An 18,095-nucleotide genomic window follows, 5' to 3' on the forward strand; every position below is an offset into this window, starting at 1 on the left:
GTTACCAGAGATGCCTATCAAACATATTTCAATAATTCTGAGTAAATCCACCTGAGTCATCTTCTCACTTTTTGTCTAACGTGAAAAGAGCAAACTTTTTATAGAAAGGGAAGTCTCATGGCATTATTATTGATCATACTAACATCGCAGAGATAGACAAGCAGCTGTTCTACAGCTGTCTACAGTGTTGTACAAATACTGTAGTAAGGTGACATTTACAGTATCTCAAGAGTATCAGAATGCTCGTTGAGGGATATGAGGGCCTGATTGAATATGCTGCCTACCATGAAACAACCCAAAAAGATATCTTAATGTAGCAAAGGTCTCATTTTTGGCCAAAAAGATAATCATGAAGTTTCAGTGTAAAACTGACATATTAAACCTTCAAAGTTCATTGTAATTGTTGTATATCTTGAATATTACCAGATCCAGCAGCACAAAAACATTTGGTGTCTACAAACCACAAATCTTTGCCTCCATGAAACACAAGCAGAACTAGCTGTTTCAGTGATTCCCAAACAGAAATACTGATGATTTTAGGATAGACATATTTCTCATTTTAGATGTAATGTGGTTTTAATGTTGTTTTTTCTACTAATTGAAAAAAATATTTATTAATGACTTTAGGACCCAAATATGACTGAATACTGATTTGTAGCACCATCCATAAAGACCCTCGAAACTAACACTTGCTTGGTTTGGGGCTAGAAACAAATGAAGCAATGCCGAGAGACTTTCCTATCTATAAGCTATTAACTCCATAGACTTGGATGCTGACTTCAGAACTATGGTGATGGATAGGCACAGGGTCTGTATCATTACGGAATGGAGATACACTTCCCAATAACAGACAATATAATAGGTAGAGAGGTACAGCAACTTTCTGCACAAAACCAGGACCAGGATATTGAAGCGAGTTTGTAGTAAACCCACAGTCCAGGATGCTGTAGCACCTCTGTAGTAAACCCACAGACCAGGATGCTGTAGCGCCTCTGTAGTAAACCCACAGACCAGGATGCTGTAGCACCTCTGTAGTAAACCCACAGACCAGGATGCTGTAGCACCTCTGTAGTAAACCCACAGGCTCCAGGATGCTGTAGCTGTAGCTCTCTGTAGTAAACCCACAGTCCAGGATGCTGTAGCACCTCTGTAGTAAACCCACAGACCAGGATGCTGTAGCTGTAGCTCCTCTGTAGTAAACCCACAGTCCAGGATGTGTAGTAAACCCACAGACCAGGATGCTGTAGCACCTCTGTAGTAAACCCACAGTCCAGGATGCTGTAGCTCTGTAGTAAACCCACAGTCCAGGATGCTGTAGGATGTAAGCCCCTCTCTGTAGTAAACCCACAGACCAGGATGCTGTAGCACCTCTGTAGTAAACCCACAGTCCAGGATGCTGTAGCACCTCTGTAGTAAACCCACAGTCCAGGATGCTGTAGCCTCTGTAGTAAACCCACAGACCAGGATGCTGTAGCGCCTCTGTAGTAAACCCACTGACCAGGATGCTGTAGCCTCTGTAGTAAACCCACAGACCAGGATGCTGTAGCACCTCTGTAGTAAACCCACAGACCAGGATGCTGTAGCAGCCTCTGTAGTAAAACCACAGATGCTGTAGCGCCTCTGTAGTAAACCCACAGACCAGGATGCTGTAGCACCTCTGTAGTAAACCCACAGTCCAGGATGCTGTAGCGCCTCTGTAGTAAACCCACAGACCAGGATGCTGTAGCGCCTCTGTAGTAAACCCACAGTCCAGGATGCTGTAGCGCCTCTGTAGTAAACCCACAGTCCAGGATGCTGTAGCGCCTCTGTAGTAAACCCACAGACCAGGATGCTGTAGCGCCTCTGTAGTAAACCCACAGACCAGGATGCTGTAGCTCTCTGTAGTAAAACCCACAGTCCAGGATGCCAGGATGCTGTAGCGTAAACCCACAGTCTGCTGTAGTAAACCCACAGTCCAGGATGCTGTAGCGCCTCTGTAGTAAACCCACAGCTGCTGTAGCTCCTCTGTAGTAAACCCACAGACCAGGATGCTGTAGTAAACCCACTTGTAGCCCCCACAGTAGTAAACCCACAGTCCAGGATGCTGTAGCACCTCTGTAGTAAACCCACCAGGACCAGGATGCTGTAGCGCCTCTGTAGTAAACCCACAGACCAGGATGCTGTAGCCTCTCTGTAGTAAACCCACAGTAAACCCACAGTCCAGGATGCTGTAGCGCTCTGTAGTAAACCCACAGTCCAGGATGCTGTAGCTGTAGCCAGGATGCTGTAGCTCTGTAGTAAACCCACAGTCCAGGATGCTGTAGCCTGTAGTAAACCCACAGACCAGGATACTCTGTAGTAAACCCACTGACCAGGATGCTGTAGCGACTCTGTAGTAAAACCCACAGTCCAGGATGCTGTAGCTCTGTCGTAGAAACCCACTGACCAGGATGCTGTAGGATGCCTCTGTAGTAAACCCACAGTGACCAGGATGCTGTAGTACCCACTGACCAGGATGCTGTAGCGCCTCTCTTTAATGCTGTAGCCTAAACCCACTGACCAGGATGCTGTAGCTTCTGTAGTAGCCCACAGACCAGGATGCTGTAGTAGTAGACCCACTGACCAGGATGCTGTAGCGCCTCTGTAGTAGACCCACTGACCAGGATGCTGCTTCCCATGACGAACCACTTACACTGTTGTTTCTGTGTGTTTCAGGCTGACTTATTGTTGCTGTCATCGAGTGAACCCAACAGTTTATGCTACATTGAAACTGCAGAGTTGGATGGGTAAGCTAATGTACACTATGGTGAAACCTGGAGGGGGTTGGGGGAGACATTTGTTCAGTCCGTGGTGACAGGCTACCAAGAATTTTATTTGCCATTGAATATGTTCTCATGTTAGCACCAAACTCCCAAAATCATCAATGTCATGTTCAAACTGGTTCTGGGGCTGTGGGGTAGCCTTATGGTTCAAGTGTTCTCTCATCATCCCAAAGACCTGGGTTCAATTCCCCATATGGATACACTGTGTGAAGCCATTTATGATATCCCCTGCTTATGATGATATTGCTTGAATATGCTAAAGTGCTAGAAAACCTTACTTTCTCACTCACCCCAGCTGGTTCTGTATGTCCTCTCACTCACTGCAGCTGGTTCTGTATGTCCTCTCACTCACCGCAGCTGGTTCTGTATGTCCTCTCACTCACCCCAGCTGGTTCTGTATGTCCTCTCACTCACCCCAGCTGGTTCTGTATGTCCTCTCACTCACCCCAGCTGGTTCTGTATGTCCTCTCACTCACCCCAGCTGGTTCTGTATGTCCTCTCACTCACCGCAGCTGGTTCTGTATGTCCTCTCACTCACCCCAGCTGGTTCTGTATGTCCTCTCCTCACTCCAGCTGGTTCTGTATGTCCTCTCACTCAGCTGGTTCTGTATGTCCTCTCACTCACCGCAGCTGGTTCTGTATGTCCTTCCTCACTCACCGCAGCTGGTTCTGTATGTCCTCTCTCACTCACCGCGAGCTGGTTCTGTATGTCCTCTCACTCACCGCAGCTGGTTCTGTATGTCCTCTCACTCACCGCAGCTGGTTCTGTATGTCCTCTCACTCACCCCAGCTGGTTCTGTATGTCCTCTCACTCACCCCAGCTGGTTCTGTATGTCCTCTCACTCACCGCAGCTGGTTCTGTATGTCCTCTCACTCACCGCAGCTGGTTCTGTATGTCCTCTCACTCACCGCAGCTGGTTCTGTATGTCCTCTCACTCACCCAGCTGGTTCTGTATGTCCTCTCACTCACCGGCAGCTGGTTCTGTATGTCCTCTCACTCACCTGCAGCTGGTTCTGTATGTCCTCTCACTCACTGCAGCTGGTTCTGTATGTCCTCTCACTCACCGCCCAGCTGGTTCTGTATGTCCCTCTCACTCACCGCAGCTGGTTCTGTATGTCCTCTCACTCACCCCAGCTGGTTCTGTATGTCCTCTCACTCACCGCAGCTGGTTCTGTATGTCCTCTCACTCACCGCAGCTGGTTCTGTATGTCCTCTCCTCACCTCACCCCAGCTGGTTCTGTATGTCCTCTCACTCACCGCAGCTGGTTCTGTATGTCCTCTCACTCACACGCAGCTGGTTCTGTATGTCCTCTCACTCACCCAGCTGGTTCTGTATGTCCTCTCACTCACATGCAGCTGGTTCTGTATGTCCTCTCACTCACCGCCCAGCTGGTTCTGTATGTCCTCTCACTCACCGCAGCTGGTTCTGTATGTCCTCTCACTCACCGCAGCTGGTTCTGTATGTCCTCTCACTCACTGCAGCTGGTTCTGTATGTCCTCTCACTCACTGCAGCTGGTTCTGTATGTCCTCTCACTCACCGCAGCTGGTTCTGTATGTCCTCTCACTCACCGCAGCTGGTTCTGTATGTCTTCTCACTCACCGCAGCTGGTTCTGTATGTCTTCTCACTCACCGCAGCTGGTTCTGTATGTCCTCTCACTCACCGCAGCTGGTTCTGTATGTCCTCACTCAAGAGGCTTATTTCACAGACTAATACTGCTGGTACTGTTGGTAAAGACCAACCTTCTCATTGAAGTCTCAGAAACAACCGAACTTAGTGTTTTGTATTGTATTGGTGAGAGATCGTTTAGTAAATCTGCAAAGTTAAGGGCTCACTTTGAAAATTCAGTGGTGTTTTACACTGTCTGGTGGTGTGATGTCTAGCTACAGGTGTCATGCTCAGTACAGTATGGTGAAGAGTTTGGTGGATCCCAACTCATGGGCAAGTAGTTCTCTATTTGTTCTGGCTATATAAATATGAACATCATGTTCTGTGTCCCTTCCTTACTGCATTGAAGTTTGGAAAGTGTACACAATCAAGTTCTATATGACTATGGCAAGGAACAGGATTCTGGGATCATTATGTCGTCTATTGCTTGTAAGCATACTCCAGTATAGACCAATATATATTTTCAGTAAACAATGTAGTTGAAATATTGTTGACATTCTCCCACTCATTCTCCAGTCTTCACCATTTAGTTTATAAGAAAGGGAACACCTTTTTGTCCATGCTTGATGGTGTAAAGCGGTATTAAACATGAGTGGCTCAGAGATTCTTAGTACATGACAACTAATGTGATAGACAAATAAGGGCATGATAGGAGATATATCAGAAGAGTGAGTGAGTTTATTTTACGCCGCTTTAGCAATATTCCAGCAATATTATGACGGGAATATCGGAAGAAAGAATTGAAAAAGATTGAATTGTCCTGACTGTAGCTGTGTTGTTAACTAAACCCTTTGCTGATGCATTACCTTGAACAGGTGAGCCTCCGTACTGTTATATTATGTGTGTTTGTGTTCTTCAGAGAGACCAATCTGAAAGTGAAGCAGGCATTGCCAGAGACTGCAGTCATTGGAGACGATCATGCCAAGATGGCCGAGTTTAATGGTGAGTTGTCACGGCCTTCTTGTATCTTACCTCTTAATGTCTGTGTCCCAACACCTTACATATCCAATCACATACCTACCCCCTACATGATACCTGTCCCCACCTCTCACACACCTTCCAGCATCCACCTCTCTAAGATATTCCTACACCTTTATATGTTGCACATACTTACCCCCTACGTGATACCTGTCCCCACCTCTCACACACCTTCCAGCATCCACCTCTCTCCGATATTCCTACACCCTTATATGTTGCACATACTTACCCCCTACATGATACCTGTCCCCACCTCTCACACACCTTCCAACATCCACCTCTCTCTGATATTCCTACACCCTTATATGTTGCACATACTTACCCCCTACATGATACCTGTCCCCACCTCTCACACACCTTCCAACATCCACCTCTCTCTGATATTCCTACACCTTATATGTTGCACATACTTACCCCCTACATGATACCTGTCCCCACCTCTCACACACCTTCCAACATCCACCTCTCTCCGATATTCCTACACCTTATATGTTGCACATACTTACCCCCTACGTGATACCTGTCCCCACCTCTCACACACCTTCCAACATCCACCTCTCTCCGATATTCCTACACCCTGTATGTTGCACCTCTCTCCGATATTCCTACACCTTATATGTTGCACCTCTCTCCGATATTCCTACACCTTGTATGTTGCACCTCTCTCCGATATTCCTACACCTTATATGTTGCACCTCTCTCCGATATTCCTACACCCTGTATGTTGCACCTCTCTCCGATATTCCTACACCTTATATGTTGCACCTCTCTCCGATATTCCTACACCCTGTATGTTGCACCTCTCTCCGATATTCCTACACCCTTATTGCACATACATACTAACCCCCTACATGATACCTGTCCCCACCTCTCACACACCTTCCAACATCCACCTCTCTCTGATATTCCTAAACCTTTATATGTTGCACATACTGCAGCCTTCTCCTCACCTACCTCCTGATTTACACAATCACTGGATTATCTGGTTCAGACTTGATTATATATGGGCTACTGTCATAGTGGGACTATTGTAGATATACCAAAAAAACTTTGGTTTTCAAGTACTAGTTTTATGATATTGATTGTGGCTACCAGTTGAAGAATGTGGGCTGTAGATGGATCAGATCAATTACAAGGCCAGCTGTAGAGATTGATGTTTTGGGACGTCAAGTTCCTCTGGATCACTCCACCACTCCCGGGACACACATCTGTGCCTGCTGTTATTGATTTCAAGTTTGAGATTTTCTAGGTCATATGTCAGCATGTTCCTGTCATGGATGATTGATGCAGATGGTTTCAAATAACAGATGTCAGTACACACATTTCTCTTAACTTTAAAAATAATATTTCATATTTTGGATAAATATTGCTGTTCTGGTGAGGAAAGGGGACAGTTTTTGGTCACAGATCAAAACAAATTAAGAACCCTTTCATAAATATATTTTTCATTTCATTTCAATGATAATATGAGTTCATTATAATCTAATTGAAAATGAACAAATATATATTTTCGGAGTATTTGAGGTAATGTATATCGCCGCATATATGGTGAGTTTTGATTACCTGAAATGAAGGGTCTGGGAAAGAGGGGTCGCCTTATACGTGGGGTGGAAGATCGCACATTTGTTTTCTGACTTTTTTTTAATATCAACGGTGGCTGATAACCAGTGATGTTGTTTCAGGCATTGTATAAGAAAATATTATGCCATATGTGAAGCAACAGATAAGCAAATTGAGGGGGAATATAATAACCAGTTTTTGTGTGTACGTCATTGCAAGGTAATGGCAAGGCTAATTTTAAACTTATCCTATCTGACGTTATGCACTTTCTATTGTTCTTACAACCCTGGAGTGAAAATGACCTGAAACTAAGTTTTCAGCCTCTTCTAACATCACACCCAAACAAACTCAATCTCTATCTATTGTTGTAGGCAGTGATCATAAGCTCATGCAAAGCTGGCACTTGCTCTGGTCAGAGACCATATGGTCTCTGCTCTGGTCGACCATAGGACTCCCATCAGTTCACATTGCAACGTGTAATTTCTTTAGTAAAAAATGAGGAGTACAGAATTGTTAAAATGTTCAAACTTTCTATGTCCTTCATGTCTTTCTTTGTCCCTTTACAGCTGACATAATCAGTGAGGCCCCAAACATACGGCTGAGCAAGTTCGAGGGCAAGCTGACATGGAAAGGAGAGAGCTACTCCCTGGACAATGACAAGGTGGTGTTGAGGGGATGTGTCTTGCGAAACACCCAGTGGTGCTATGGACTTGTCATCTTTGCTGGCCATGACTCCAAGCTGATGATGAACAGTGGCAAGACAGTGTTCAAGAGAACCCACATCGATCGCCTCATGAATATCCTCATCGTTGGTGTGAGTTTTAGCCTGTAACATGTATTGGATTTAGGACAACCGGCTTGCAAGGGCTAATTATTTTTGGGATTGGGTGGGCACATCAGTATGCATAGTATTTTGCTGAAGAAACACCTTGACGTAATTCGATCCATCCTCATACACTAAAGGTGTTCTCTGAATGAAAATAAGTACTGACAGACTACTTCCACATTCCTCAGGAAACTCCTTGGAATTCCCAAACCAGACAGGTTAACTTCAGGTGCTGATCTTTAGAACCTGTGACCCCTTGAACATCCAGGGCCATGCACAGATATATTCACAGACACTTATTCTGGTGGGCAAACCAAAGAATTGCACTGCGTCACTCAAACTGTTGCATCACTTTGTGCCCTGATTGACAGTCTACAGCAGTATTTGACTTTATGTCATTGTCATTACCTGTCTCAATATCTTTAAGATCACCTTTCACTGTTTCAGTAGCCTCTGGGTCTCTGCTAGTTTGGCCCCACAATTAATCTAATCAATTCACGCAAAGTGAAAATCAGTTCTTAAGTCAACAATCGAAGCACTACTGCTGTCATCATTCTTCTGACTGATGTCAGACTGGAGGTAGCCACAACACTTTACGCACAGGCCAGGAAGTATTGCTGGGTCTGTAGGAGAGGGTCCTGCGCTGACCACATATCCTTTTTCCTTCAGATATTCCTGTTCCTGTTGACCATGTGCCTGGTTACTACTGTTGCTTGTGGGGTCTGGGAGAGTGTGGTCGGCTTTGACTTCCAGTTTTATCTCCCTTGGGAGAGCTTTGTGAATACCTCAAAAGAACGGGGTTCTGCAACTATTGCTGTGCTGGTGTTTCTGTCTTACCTCATCATCCTCAACACTGTCGTACCAATCTCCCTGTATGTCAGGTGAGTAGCTTGTTAGACCAATCTCTTTGTATGTCAGGTGAGTAGCTTTTCAGATCAATCCCTGTATGTCAGGTGAGTAGCTTGTTAGACCAACCTCTTTGTATGTCAGGTGAGTAGCTTGTCAGACCAATCTGTCACCGCCTCCGTGGTGTAGTGGTGAGTAGCTTGTCAGTCCAATCCTCACGCCTCGGAAGGTCGTTAGGGTTCGATCCCGACCGACAGCGTCATACCAATAGACGTTAAATCACGGTACTTGTTGGTCCCTGCCTGGCGCTCGGCATTAATGGGTACAACAAGGACTGGTCGCCTCGGAGTCAGTATAATGTGTCTGAGTGGGGTATTCATGCTTCACTGCGGCATGGTATCTCAGTGGGCTAGCACTATAAAACCAGCTTCAGTCTGGGCTAGTACAAGCAGCCGCACATACACATACACACGCATGCACGTCGTCATATGAGCGAAATATTCTCCAGCGCGACGTTAAACCCAATTTCACCTCACCACCACCTCAGACCAATCTCCCTGTATGTCAGGTGAGTAACTTGTCAGACCGATCTCTCTGTATGTCAGGTGAGTAGCTTGTCAGACCGATCTCCCTGTATGTCAGGTGAGTAGCTTGTCAGACCAATCTCCCTGTATGTCAGGTGAGTAGCTTGTCAGACCAATCTCTCTGTATGTCAGGTGAGTAGCTTGTACCTGTCTTCTAAACATTGTCCACCAAGAAGCAGCCTACATTTCACCAATTACTAGTTTCTAGGGTCCTGGAGAAATAAGTGTTCTGTTATCTAAAGATTTATGTTTCATTAAATAAATTGGAGATTATATTTTTGGTCACGGTTCTGGTACAGTGATTATTATTGTCATTCCTCAGGATGCATTCTATATTTGTTCTGCATGTTTTCTATACTTTTGTGCTTACTGGATGCACATTTCTGCGTTGCCTAAAATCCTGTTTGTTAATGTTTTCAAATTCCATTGAATGTGTTGGTGCATGCTTACAGTGTGGAGATAATCCGTCTAGTCAATAGTTTGTGGATCAACTGGGATGTCAAGATGTACTTCGACAAGAAGGACACACCTGCAAAAGCCCGGACCACTACCCTTAACGAGGAACTCGGACAGATTGAATACATTTTCTCTGACAAGACAGGAACTCTCACACAGGTGTTTACTTTGGAGTTAACATAGCCATTTGTTATAACTGAAAGAAGGATGTATTAGAAACAGTCGTTAGAGTATTAGAATTATTTGAAGTTAGTGCTGGAAATATTCTTTTTTACACATTAATAAAGCAAAATATTTCGTTGAGACTGGTAACAGGATTGATGGGAAAGAAATGGTAACGTAAAAACTTAAAGGGGTGTGGTGGTACAGTCATCCCTCGCAGTGATGCCCTTTGCGATGCTGTAGTTTCGGTTAAATCTGTGGCTCCCATATAAAAACCCAAGAGATCCCCAGAGATCACACATCTTCATGTCATCGGAAATAGCCGCGGTTGTGTTATGTTGTAAACTAGCGAAATTCAGGGCAGATCTCAATAAAAAGTGTTCATTTTACATATCCTTGTATTATGGGTTTCCAGATGCTTTAGGAACATTCTGGGTTTTCTTGATTAATCAGACAAACAGTGGAACATAGTACTAAGTTATAAAAGACAACTTTTCAATAAAGACATGCCATTACCCCAATGGGTATTCGATCCATGGACCCCAAAACCCATGTTATGATGTGGGATGCCTGTAGTTGATCCAAAACAGGCCAAACTTTATAATAAATGGTTTACAAATATGACAACTAAAACCATTTGATTCTTTTATTTATCCCTCACCAACAGTATGCATTATTCCTACTTGCGAAGATTACATAGGAATGTAGACACATGTAGAACATTCACACAACACACCCTCTGCCCACCTGGCTCCCAGCATGTGTCTGTACCACTTGCCATCTTTTCCTTCGGCACCCATGTCAGAGGGGGCATGATTTTACTACAATCGTAATTTACAACTGGGTTTGGCTTTTGCTAATCTGAACTTATTAATCCTTTGTGTAACCTGTTGTGGTGACCTCAGGGTAGTTTGATACATTAACGTAAACCTAATGACATTCATCTATATTCGCTCACTTGCTCACTTTCTTCTGTGGCTGTGATGTAGAACTTGTGTCACATCCACCGATGTGAAGACAGGTCCACTGGTTGTGTTGATACACCTACACATGCATGTTGTATGAAGATAATCAACATGTGCATGTTGTTCATGTTCTATGAAGATAATCAACATGCGCATGTTGTATGAAGATAATCAACATGTGCATGTTCTGTGAAGATAATCAACATGCGCATGTTGTATGAAGATAATCAACATGCGCATGTTCTGTGAAGATAATCAACATGCGCATGTTGTATGAAGATAATCAACATGTGCATGTTGTATGAAGATAATCAACATGTGCATGTTGTATGAAGATAATCAACATGTGCAAGTTCAATGAAGATAATCAACATGTGCATGTTGTATGAAGATAATCAACATGCGCATGTTCTGTGAAGAAAATCAACATGCACAATCATATGAAGATAATCAACATGTGCATGTTAACAGTTGCATGAAGCCATGTATGTTAAAGAGGTTTAACTTGTTTGTTTTGTTTCAGAACATCATGACATTTAACAAGGCATCTATAGGTGCGAAAAGTTACGGCGACCCGCTGGATGATGAAGGGAACCCGCAAGACATCACAGAGGTGTGTTTCTGTCTGTTATACAGTGAAGTAGGCAGTCACGGGAAGGTTTGCCAAGGGAGTTAACCGGGACAGTTCTTGCTGCTCATATGCCCCTGGTGAAGAGACCTTATTTGTCCTTATCCTGACTCATGCTTAATTGCTTGTCTCCTTCTTCTTGGGAATGATAGTGGAACACTTGAATCCACTTTTGAAACTCCCTTAAAAAAAGCGGACGTAAAATCACTCACCCAGTGTTATCTCCCTTTAGATGTTTTGGCGGGAAATCCGTCACATGACCCAACATGCTCTTCACTCTCTCCTTCTTCGCCCTAGAGGACGGTTGTGATAGCGCCTGGGTCCCCTATACGGCGTTATATCTTTTATATTTAGTCCTTTACTACTAACTTAGCTGTATACAGCATTTCGGATGATATACCAGCAATATGGTTTGAAATTTTTGTCTAAATTATCTGTTTATTCACGTTGTTGTCATGATTTTTCATCTTGTTTACAATTGATGAAAACTTGCATTCGTTGCAGGTACCGGTTGTCGGTTGCTAATCCGCTTTTATTATGTCCTTATTGTACTTCTACATGTTCTTCCAGCTTTTGCTGTCAACTTTGTCAGCATTGATCTGAAATTGAATTTAATAATTATTTATATTCCATTCTTAGACGTGCCAAGGACAGGCCTAGACGGCTTTTACAGGTCATGTCTAAACCGAGTGATTGCGCTGATAACCGTTTATTGCTGTCTGCTGACATTCACCATTCCAGTGATTTGACGGTTGCTACTACGGAGCATGTTGCTGTGGCTGATGGTAGCTCCGGCTCCAGGAAGAGGTCGTCAACATCAACTATAGCCTCGTCACAGTCTAAGAAGACTAGGGCATCGTCTTCTCAGAAGAAGAAGTCGTCTGCAGATAAGACTCCCCGGCGAAGTCTTCCCATGACCAGGTCCTTCGCTGCAGAGATCATCCCTTCAGACACAGTAGAATATGACGAGCCACCCATCCTCATTCCTGAAGTAGCAGTGAAGAAGAAGACGAGGTCTTTGTCTACAGTAACATCAGCAGTCATCTCAGCGCCGTCAGACGTTCTATCATCGCAGACATCAAATAGAGATGGCAGGTCTTCACAAGTGCAGCAGTCCTTGGGAGAAGCCTCAGCACTCTCAGATGCGTCGTCCTCATTGCAGCAGCAGCAGCCGTCGTCGTCTCAGAGTTTCAACCCGGGTATCTTCATGCAGCAGTTTACTCAGCAGATGTTGGACCTGATGGAACGGAGGTTCCGCAGGAGAAAGCTGCGACGAAGGCTTCATCTACGACGAGCCTGCATGAAGGACAAGCAGCCTGCAGATCGCATCCCGCTGAAGATAGTAGCCTGCGTGAAGGAGGAAACCTACATGAAGGATCACACACTCGACGTTGTTCCACGACAACTTCACGAGAACCTGCCAGCCTGGACAACGATGAATCTGCAATAGATATTCCAGAGGAGCATTCGCGCAGGAGCAGAACCAGACGTTCATCGGAGCATCACAGATCATCCTTCACCTCAGATACGGAGCAAGCACAACGGCAACGGTCTTCACAACAAGATGTATCCAAATCTGAAGATAATGGTGGAATCTTATTCTCCGATACAGAGATCAAATCTTGGATGGCAAATGGATTGGAACTTGCATCATCTTCTAAAGAAGATAATGAAGCATTCACGTATATGATGTCAAACGAGGAGTTTGATACACTTACCCTTCCACTCATCGATCCTGTCTCGGATGTACCGGAGAACCTCAGCACAGCCTTCAGGAAGGCAACGAAGTTCCAGAGTAAAGGGTCCCGCCATTTAACTACAAGAAGTTCTCACTTCACCACATGGAACCCTTCATGAAGGCCCCAGAGATAGATGAGAACTACAACATCATCAACGACTCCCGATCTAGGACTTATAAAGTAGAGGATAAATAGTTGGCACAACTAGACACAACTACCAGACGTACCTTCTTTGGTCTAGCCAGGTCAAGAGCCATCAATGAAACCCTCATTGCGAAGTTCAGGAACTCAGACCTCTGAAGAAGATAAAATGATCTACTTGGCATTGCTGACCCAAAAGAAAGATCATCAGTTTATGTCCGAACATCTGGCATCCACATCAGCGGGCCTGACGCTCTTGAGAAGACAAGGATTGCTGTGTTCCTGTAGTTGGAGTGAGCGCTTCACCAAGACACTGTACAGAGCTCCGTGGTCAGCATCGTCTATCTTCACAGGGGAAATTGAGGACGTGGCCAAAGAAGTGACGAAAGAGTCAAGGGAGGTAATGATGATCAAGTCCATCAATACACTAGCCAGTGTTATCCGTCAGACGTCGCAATGCTACTCCGGCAAGTCGAAGTTTAGGGGAATACCGAGAGCCAGGGAAAAGAAATACGGCAGCTCCAGAGGAGGCAAGGATTCTTTTCGTTGCCCAACCAGAGCTCCCAGAGGTAACCCCGGAAGAAGCAGGGCAGGTGCCAGGAACTTTAGACGCTGAAGGATGGGTTCGGAACAACTGGAATCTTCTATCCCCAGCCGTTCCCATACGGAGGATACAAGATACAACTACAAGCAGTACCACCATTAACAAGCAACTCTGTGGCCCACAACTATGCTGCCGATCAGATGGAGAACCTACTCGACGCCATCACAACTCTACTCGAGAAGGAGGCGATCGAAGAAATAAAACAGGAGCTCGTCACACACGGTTTTTTACTCCCCAATCTTCTTAGTACCAAAGAAAAATTCCAGGCAAAAGTTCCGACTTATCAACAACATGAGGAAATTCAACCAAGATTATCTACGCAGTCCCGCAAAGTTCAGAATGATACATCTTCCTCAACTGCGACAACTCGTACGTCAGTTAGACTACCTCGCCAGCATAGATCTACAGGATGCGTATCATCACATCCCGATACATCCGGACTCAAGGAAATACCTACGATTCCTCTTCAACGGACGTCACTTCCAATGGAAGGTGCTACCATTTGGAATATCGTCGACCCCCTGGTTGTTTACTTGAGTGACAAAGCCAATCATCACATATCTACATCATCGAGGTCTACGCAGTGCGCTTTTACCTGGATGACGGGATTCAAGCTCATCAAGATCCCAGTCAACTCAGACTGCAGCTAGACTTCACAATCAGGCTACTCACTCAACTAGGATGGCTAGTAAATCTCCTCAAGTCGGAACTAGAACCCACACAGGATCTGCAATTCCTAGGAATACGGCTCATCACATCGCAGAATCGTAAAGTCGTCCCAGAGGAGCATTTGGTCAAGATACAACAAATGATATCTCAAGCACTACTCTCGCCGTTACCACTACGAAGTTGGCAGAGCCTACTTGGTCTTCTCACGTCAGCACAAAACATCACACGCAGAGGAAGGCTACAACTGCGCCCACTACAAGTGTTCGTGAACGCTCATCTAGACAGTCTGGACTCATTCCGTCTACCGGACGGACTGAAACCATATCTTCTATGGTGGACTCGGAAGTCAAATGTTTGCGGAGGAACCTACTTATCAGAGCTGGAGTACAACACTCATCTCTACGTAGATGCATCACTTCAAGGATGGGGAGCCCACCTCGACAGCGAAGTGGCAGCAGGGAAATGGTCGAGTCAGGAGCAAAGTCAGAAAGCAGTAATAAACGCCTTACTACACTGGTCCAGCATACTAAGGAACGCACAACTGATGATCCATACGGACAACTCCACAGTGGCTTTCTACATCAACAAACTATGATCAACAAGGTCAATGAATCTTCTAGACCTCAGCTTTCATCTGTTCAGTATAATAGACAACCTGAACAGCGACTTAAAAGCATGTCACATTCCTGGAGCCAAGAATGTGATATCAGACACCCTATCTCATCCAACACAACCATCCCTGACGGACTGGATGTTACATCCAGAAGCATTCAGATGCATCATACAGAGGATAGGATCTCCGCTGATAGACCTGTTTGCTACCAGGTTCAACAAACAACTACCAACATTCGTCTCTCCGGTTCCGGGTCCACAAGCATGGGCAACAGATGCTCTAAGCATCTCCTGGGAAGGACTAAGCGCCTACGCGTTTCCACCTCCAGCTCTAATACCGCAAGTGTTGCAGAAAATCAAGCAGACGAAGAAGCTGCAACTGATTTTGGTCACCCCCTACTGGCCAGCGAGGGTGTGGTTTCCCATCCTCATACAAAAACTCGGAAGTCTAACCTTGCAACTCCCAGAGAGGCCGAACCTACTAATTCATCCGCACACCAAGCAAGTACACAGAAATCCAACAGTATTCCAACTACATGCATGGAACTTATCAAAACTTCGCCAGAGCAGCGAACGCAGTCACACTAGCTCTACGTAGATCAACCCGCAGCTTGTACGATGACAAGTGGCAGAGTTTTGAGAGATATGCATTGAGGAAGGGCTTCACGGCGATGAAAGCAACACATCCTCAAGTGGCGGAATACCTTTGTCATCTAAGACAAATGAGGTGGTTAAAAGGTTCAACACTCTACATACCTAGTGGCCCTCAGCACGGTTATCACCATGAAGACGGGTGTTAATCTGACCAAAGTACCAGAGATACTGGCTCTACTACGCTCCTTTAAGTTAGAATAACTACAAAAGAAATTTAAAGCGCCTGCTTGGGATCTCAACGTAGTCTTGCAGCATCTCACCAGTGACGCTTACGAACCACTAAAAGGACATCCTACGAGTTTCTAACACATAAAACTCTGTTCCTGGTCGCCTTGGCAACAGCAGCTGGGATGTCGGAAATACATGCTCTGGACTTTGAACAATACGATTTTGATGCACATCGCAACATCATACATCTGGGATTGAGATTGGACTTCATAGCAAAGAACCAACTGCCCGGTCAACCAGACAGACAATTCCACATCCCGGCACTCTCGGCAGTCCTTGGACCACAGGATACTCAGGATCTATCCTTATGCCCAGTCAGAGCATTGAAAGTCTACCTACAAAGGTCTAAGACGAGGAGACGAAAATTCAAGTGCCTTTTCATCCCTCTATCTACGGAGACGCCTACAGAGATCTCACGTACAACGATATGAATATGGATGAGAGCCGTCCTACAAAGCAGCAAGACTTGAGCCTCCACAAGCCTCCAATCCTCATGAAGTCAGTGCGCTGGCATCGACACTCGCTCTACATGGAAACTGTTCCATCTCGACAATAATGGAGGGCTGCTATTGGAAGTCAGAGACGGTGTTTGCCAACCACTACCTCAGAGACATTGCTACCGAGGACGTCTCCGGCATTCACCAGTTTGGGCCTCTTGTAGCACAACAATTGATGGTTCCTCAAAGGCGCTGAGATGAATCTCACCCTTTTATCACGTGACTTATAAAAAACAACGCTCGGAAGAGCTAGAGCTTAGAGTCCATGTGCATGTCTAGGACAGGCCAGCATGAGTGACAGACCCTATACTTGTAAGGACTTACTCGTATATGAAGAAAGGTCGCTTCTCCACTTGATGCGAGCATCAAGACATGGAGTCGTATAAATCCACACTTAATGTCAGGAGAAGCGGTTCAAGCTGACAAGTTGTGGTCCCCCCAAACTCATCAGAGGAAGCTGGAAGAAAGGATCAGCATAGTACTATAAGAAGTTCCCTCAGGGGGGTATGCAGGACGTAAATCAGCAATGATTCGAGAGTGGCTTGACCCACCACTGGTTCCGTTGGATTCAAGTAATTAAGCATGAGTCAGGATAAGGAAAAATATGTAATTTTTTTATTAAAATTGATATTTTATACTTATCCTGAATCATGAGGTAAGCCCTCCCAACCTCCCCTCATGGCACTCTGGATTCCCTGTAATCCAGGTGTCGGGGGTATTTTTCGGAGAGAGTGAGGAGCATGTTGGGTCATGTGACGGATTTCCCGCCAAAACATCTAAAGGGAGATAACACTGGGTGAGTGATTTTACATCCGCTTTTTTAAGGGAGTTTCAAAAGTGGATTCAAGTGTTCCCACTATCATTCCCAAGAAGAAGGAGACAAGCAATTAAGCATGAGTCAGGATAAGTATAAAATATCAATTTTAAGCAAAAAATTACATATTTAATGGCACACTAAGTAATATTCCTGCTTTGTGACAGTGGTCTGTAAATAACCAATTCTGGACCAGAAACTCCAGCAGTGGACATCATGAGGATCCATTCACACCATTGGGATATAATAACATGAAATCATACTTGCTACCAAATATGAAACTTGTTTCCTTTTCAACGAGCATAGGCTTGAGGGGCCTATATATGTATACCCTAAAATATGTTATGCTTGTTATCCTCCTGATATGCTAGTCATCTTTCTGATATGCTGTCATCTTTCTGATATGCTAGTCATCTTTCTGATATGCTAGTCATCTTTCTGATATGCTAGTCATCTTTCTGATATGCTAGTCATCTTTCTGATATGCTAGTCATCTTTCTGATATGCTAGTCATCTTTCTGATATGCTAGTCATCTTTCTGATATGCTAGTCATCTTTCTGATATGCTATTATCTGATATGCTATTAGCATATTGAGTTGTCTAATCGTACTTCACATGGGATTATGTTTAAACTGGGATAGCCTAGTGGACCAATATAGGG

The 18,095-nt window shown here is 44.8% G+C and overlaps 1 protein-coding gene across 1 annotated transcript in view; it reads left to right on the plus strand.

Annotated features, from left to right (window-relative positions):
- The window catches only part of LOC124261726 (phospholipid-transporting ATPase ID-like), a 105,698-nt gene that overhangs the window by 74,262 nt on the left and 13,341 nt on the right, over positions 1-18,095 (plus strand). The window contains exons 8-13 of the mRNA XM_046696075.1: positions 2,695-2,765; positions 5,330-5,412; positions 7,575-7,822; positions 8,504-8,715; positions 9,717-9,879; positions 11,371-11,460. Coding sequence (XP_046552031.1) covers positions 2,695-2,765; positions 5,330-5,412; positions 7,575-7,822; positions 8,504-8,715; positions 9,717-9,879; positions 11,371-11,460 — 867 coding nt within the window. The remainder of the gene's footprint in view (positions 1-2,694; positions 2,766-5,329; positions 5,413-7,574; positions 7,823-8,503; positions 8,716-9,716; positions 9,880-11,370; positions 11,461-18,095) is intronic.

The sequence above is a fragment of the Haliotis rubra genome, unplaced genomic scaffold (genome assembly GCF_003918875.1).
Source record: "Haliotis rubra isolate DU_JTF1 unplaced genomic scaffold, ASM391887v1 Scf805, whole genome shotgun sequence".
Lineage (NCBI taxonomy): Eukaryota > Metazoa > Mollusca > Gastropoda > Lepetellida > Haliotidae > Haliotis > Haliotis rubra.